At 39.8% G+C, this 6,063-nt stretch overlaps 1 protein-coding gene across 1 annotated transcript in view; it reads right to left on the reverse strand.

Annotated features, from left to right (window-relative positions):
• The window catches only part of LOC126390375 (polymeric immunoglobulin receptor-like), a 6,559-nt gene extending 1,018 nt beyond the window's left edge, over positions 1 to 5,541 (reverse strand). The window contains exons 1-7 of the mRNA XM_050044650.1: positions 5,445 to 5,541; positions 4,840 to 5,166; positions 4,375 to 4,695; positions 3,870 to 4,169; positions 2,301 to 2,396; positions 816 to 914; positions 630 to 700 (exon numbers count right to left, since the gene is read on the reverse strand). Of these exons, the coding sequence (XP_049900607.1) occupies positions 630 to 700; positions 816 to 914; positions 2,301 to 2,396; positions 3,870 to 4,169; positions 4,375 to 4,695; positions 4,840 to 5,166; positions 5,445 to 5,487 (1,257 nt within the window). The 5' untranslated portion in view covers positions 5,488 to 5,541. The remainder of the gene's footprint in view (positions 1 to 629; positions 701 to 815; positions 915 to 2,300; positions 2,397 to 3,869; positions 4,170 to 4,374; positions 4,696 to 4,839; positions 5,167 to 5,444) is intronic.
• Between the last annotated feature and the right edge of the window lie 522 nt (positions 5,542 to 6,063).

The following is a 6,063-nucleotide window of genomic DNA, read 5'->3' on the forward strand; positions in this document are numbered from 1 at the left end:
TTGTTGTAAGCTACTGTCATTACCGTCTGTCCTGCATCTCTCTCTCTCTCTCTCTCTGTCTCTCTCTCCGTCTCTCTCTCTCCATCTCTCTGTCTCTGTCTCATTGTGTCATACGGATTACTGTTAATTTATCATGTTGATCTGTTCTGTACGACATCTATTGCACGTCTGTCCGTCCTGGAAGAGGGATCCCTCCTCAGTTGCTCTTCCTGAGGTTTCTACCATTTTTTCCCAGTTAAAGGGGTTTTTCCTTATCCACTGTGAGGGTCATAAGGACAGAGGGATGTTGTATGCTGTAAAGCCCTGTGAGGCAAATTGTGATTTGTGATATTGGGCTTTATAAATAAAATTGATTGATCAATTGATCGATTGATTGATTGATTGATTGATCATAACCAACCTGACTGGGCCAAGTGTGTCTAAATATGACACAAGATAGTCTAATAGGCAGACTGCAGCGAAATTTACTAAGCACATTCATGGTTTCCTGCATGAAAACAAACTCCACATACTCAGCCCGAATAATAGAAAAACCCTTGGTAAGTTGCTGTGTCCCACATGCTTATAATGTGGACTGTAATGAACATTGCAGTCTCTTGTGTCCACTGGCAAGACTTTTGTTTTCTTACATCTACTCCTCCTATCACTTCCTCTGTTACGGCTGCCTTGGTGTTGTCTCTGTTCATGTTGGCTCCAGCTCCTGGGAACACACAGCATAGGAAACGGTTGCACAATTTGTTCACATGCATATGTGTTTGCGTGTGTGTGTGTGTGTGTGTGCACATGGATCTGTGCATGCAATATGTGAAACATACCTCGCACTTTGGAACACTTGTATTTATAAACCACGACCAGAGCAAACATCAGTGCGAGCAGCACAGCGGGCACGGCGAAAACCACAGGGTGTACATGTGCTGCATCGAGGGAAAAAAAAAAAGAAGAAAAAGAACAGAACAGGGTAAACATATACACTTCCGAAAAAAACACATATCAGCTGCGCACTCCTCACATACAATATCTGTTATCATAATCTCAAGCACAAGACAGCAATAGTTTCAGAATTATATGATATTAATAGATTATGATTAGTGATATATTTATGTGTTCATCACTATAATATACTCGGTAGCCTAACCCATAATAATATATTATAGTGTATCAGTTGATTTATATTCTGTGTTAAATATCTGAATCTATAAAGTAACTGGTAACTTAAGTTGTAAAATTAATGTAGAGGAGTAAAGATTAAAATATTTGCCTCCAAAATGTAGCTGAGTAGAAGTATAAAGTAGCACACAATGGAAATACTCAAGTAAAGTACAAGTACCTCAAAGTTACACATTAGTACAGTATTTGAGTAAACGTACTTAGTTACATTCCATCAGTGGTTACCTCTCAGCATTTGGTGTTTTCATGCTTCCTTGTTTTTTATGACTGGTCATTGTGTGTCGAAACACAAATGTTGGTTCCCACCAAGTGGCAGCCTCTGAGGCTGAGAAATGAAGCCAACACAGAAGTGCCAAAGACTAGAGCTCCTTAAATGAACACAAGCGAGCCAATCTTCACTGACGCCCATGTTAAAATTTACAGCTTTACAGCAGATTTAAACATGTTTACAGCCTGGCACAAAAACATTTTGGGTCTCCATATCATTCAACATTTGTGACAACTGTACAGGAGCTGAATTTTTATATAACTCATACTCATTATATTTTTATTAAGGCTTAAAGTTATGCATATTCAAGGGTATGGCCGCTTGAGTCTATGAGTCAGATCCACCCCTCACTCCTCCACAGCTCCACCTTCCACCACAAATATGGTCACTCCTTGTAGGAGCCAGAAAATGTATTTAACCTTCATTGTTTATTATTTGTTTAGGCTGCACACTTTCTTTTAGTCGCTTTCAATTCTGATAGTAATTGACACAGGTGTGGGCGTGGTTTGACATCATTTTACCTGTTCATTCACTGGTGTGAAGACCTTTTAGACAAAGAGGGTGAGTTTTGGCTCCAGTATTTTGTGCTGACTGCAATCACGTAATATTTCTTATTTTGCTTTAATTATCCAGTTGTTTAATAAGCCACCACAAACGTATCTTTGGACTACAGTATGGATTTCTTTGAACGAGTCACAGTTAAGAGCCTACTCAGGCTTTTTTCATTGATAGTAGTCGCTACACTTCTAACTCCAAAAATCCAAGATGGCAACAGCCAGAATGCTGAACTCCAGGTTTCAAAACGTCAGTCTACAAACCAATGGGTGACATCACAGTGGCTACGTCCATTATTTTACACACATACGTTTGATCTGTTGTCCAGGGACTGGTGTTGATTGTGATGCAACAGGTTCCACCACAGTGATGGTAGATCTCACAGTGCTGGTCTGCTGTGAAAAGCCTGTGAGAGAAGGTTTTTTTGTAAGTACACTTAGCATATATTCTTAAAGGAAATGGCCACTTTAGAATGAAAATACAGACAGAACTTACTGACCCTCATGTCGACAAGAAGTCCAGTGTAGTTTTTTAATCCACAAAACTCGTTCGGGGTATCGGAGGATAACAGCTAGCCGGAATAACAGCTACACTTGAAGTGCATGTAACCCACATTCTGAAAATGTAATAAAACTCCGCTAATGCATTTCAAAAACGTCAGAATGGCTCGTCTGTCGTAATCCAAGTGCCCTGAAGCCGCAGCATGCAAAATTGATTTTGAAAAGACGTAATTTACTCCACTTTAATAGCATAATTTCTCACCGTGGTCAGTTAGCCTGCCCTGCAGGCGTGCTGTGTTTACATGGCAACTCGCGCGAGACTAGCTGATGGCTAGTGGTGGTGCTAGTTCTTGAGTCTCGCCATGTAAACACAGCAGCCTGCTGACCACGGTGAGAAATTATGCTATAAAAGTGGAGTCTTTTCAAGTCAATTTTGCATGCTGCGGCTTCAGGCCACTTGGATTACGACAGACGAGCCGTTCTGACGTTTTTGAAATGTATTAGCGGAGTTTTATTACATTTTCAAAATGTGGGTTACATGCACTTCAAGTGTAGCTGTTATTCCGGCTAGCTTTTATCCTCCAATACCCTGAACGAGTTTTGTGGATTAAAAAACTACACTGGACTTCTTGTCCGCATGAGGGTCAGTAAGTACTGTCTGTATTTTCATTCTAAAGTGGCCATTTCCTTTAACTTCAGCCATGCTAGCAGCAGGGCTCTGAGGAGAGCAGTGTGGTCAGCTGGTCGACCCACCAACCTGGTCCAGACTGAAATATCTCAACAATTATTTAAAGGATTGAGATGAAATTTGGTACATATATTCAAAGTCCTCAGAGGATGAATCCTAATTGTTTTGGTGATCATCTGACTTTATATCTAGCACCACCAGCAGAACAAAAATTACACGTATCCAGTAACATGTCTCAAAATCTACCCCATGGATTGGCACAACATTTTGTATACAGATGGTATGTCCTGATGATTTTGCTGATCCCCCCGACTTTTCCCGCCTTATCTCAGTGTACTTTACCTTTAGTGCAGTGAATATTACCATGCTGATATGCTAAGTTATGGTGGTGAGCAATGTAAACATTACACCTAAGAATTATACGCTCTACAAATCAGGCTTTCAGTGCAGCTTTAATTAGACAAAAACTTTTGATTGAAACAAAGTTGTCAAATTATGGTGAAATACAGTGTATCCTTTCCTTGATAGAATATAAAGGCAGTTTTGCTATTATTTGATAGATCATAGTTTGGGAATCCACAGAGAAGAGCTAACTAAACTACAGGACACCATGTTTACACAGCGGTGATCAAACCCTGATATAACTAACAGCTACAGTTATTTTTACCATCACATATATAGATGTACTTACCTAGTGACATATGAATCTGTGTGTAGTTCGCAGCAGTCCACTGTGGGTCTGAACCACACCAGTATGTCCCAGCATCCCCTGCTCTCAGCTCCGTGATCAGCACCGTGAAAAAGCTGGAAGAAATGTCATCTTGCAGCGTGAACCTGCTCTGACCCGTCACCATGTCTGTACAGTTGTTGCGGTGGTCTCCCTTACAGAGGAACTTCCTGTTATTCCTGTGTTGTGGTGGATATGGACACTGCATAGTTCCGGGTTGGCCCACAATGCCTCTCAGCTTGTTTGACTTCACACAGCACCATTCTGTCAAACAGAAGGAGGTGTTAATCAACACTGCAGCCTGTATTCAGCTCAAGTTAGAAACGGATGCGCATGATCACACTGATGACAACTCTAAGTTTTGTTTCAGAAACCTTTTGCAATATTTTTCTTAAAATCTATTTTATAGATTTTGTTTGTCCCGGACAATTTAGAAGTTTATTACAACATGATGAGGTATATCTCTCACCTTTGACCTCGAGCTCAAATGCAGAGAAAACATCCAGGCCACGGTTCACACGGACACCACAAAGGTACGACCCAGAATTCTTTTGGGTCAACTTGGTAATGGTCACTGTGAATTTCTCCGACATCATGTCATCTGTAAGTCTGAACTGTCCGTTTTGTTTGTTGTCAGAGGTGATTACGGCACTCTCCAGACATGTGGAGGTTTGGTTTCCTCTGCAGACGTACTTAAGATTGTTCTGGTATTTAGACTCATGCAGACAACTGATGGACACTGAACTCTCTTCATAGCTTTGGGTTTTGGTTGAATGATCACAACAGCTATCTGTGGTAAAATGAACATGACAGACTGTTACAACAGCAGATGTAAGTATTCAGATTACTGCTCTAGATAAGTCATAAAATATTGACTCTTACTCTACAATGCAGACATTTAGGACTGGTGTTTATTTATTTATTTTTCACGTACCTCGTCCTACTTCCAGCTTCACTTCAGTGTAGAGATCCTGACCAGTCCTTGTCACTCCACACCAGTATTTCCCAGCATCTGTACGACTTAGATCGGAGATGGTCGCTATGAAGACTCGTCTGTGTTTATCATCATAGATGGAATATCTGTTCTTCTTTGCTTCTGTTGTCGTAATAAGAACATCACTGTCGCCACAGTCATTCTTGCACAGGTACTTCTCATAAGATTCATAACCCTCTCCGTACTGACAAGAAACATTAACTTCTCCCCCTTCATATCCAGACACATGGATCAACCTTGCTGCACACCTCACACAGCTGAGAGCAACTGTATAAAGAAGAAAACAGGAAATGTAATCACAACTTCTTTCTACAACTTTTCATGTTTTTTTTTTCAATTTTAGCTTCTTATCAGATTATTGAATATATAAAGTATGTATATTTGAATCTGTTGTGATGTCTGTGACATCATTTTTATTTTATGCGCACTGTGTTACAGCTGTATAATGAAATTACAAAGACCAATATCAAGGTGTATTCTTCCACATTGTATTTGCATAAAAACATACATTACACACATTTACTAATTTAAACAAAATAACTTACTGCACAGGGTGATCAGCAGGCTCTTAAGGCTCCACATCCTCATGTTACTGCAGCCTAGTTTTGAAGAAATGGAAACTACAAAAGACGTGTGTCCAATATAGAAAATGCTACACCCCCCATATTTGTCAGCATGCCATGCAAGCTCTCTTACTTCCCCATTTAGATTTGTAAAGTTTATCAACCTTAGACTGTCACAGTTACATCTGTTAAAAGAGGAAAAGTATGTGACTGATCTAATGTCAGTGAAACTGATAGAGTGGTACAAAAGAAACAGACTTACTTTTACTCAAATCAGGGGTGGGTCTGATTTAATTTTTGAATAAAGTACAAACAGTTCCTTTTGGTTTTAGAGTTATTTATAGAGGTGTATTTGCATAGGAGTTCAATCAAGTGTTCACACTGACACCACAGAGGGGCGCTCTATCCAACCTTATACCTCCAAGATGCACAGTGCATGAATGTAACTGTGCAGTGTCTAACATTTAATCCTAATATAAAATCTGCCCAGTGTTTAAGTTAATAAACATGTTGTCTCGGACAGATATATTTTCACAATGTTTGCTTCTTTTTCTGAGCATTTTTCTTTTTTAAATTTTGAGCACTTACTCCTATTACCAGC

Source organism: Epinephelus moara, chromosome 5 (genome assembly GCF_006386435.1).
Source record: "Epinephelus moara isolate mb chromosome 5, YSFRI_EMoa_1.0, whole genome shotgun sequence".
NCBI lineage: Eukaryota > Metazoa > Chordata > Actinopteri > Perciformes > Serranidae > Epinephelus > Epinephelus moara.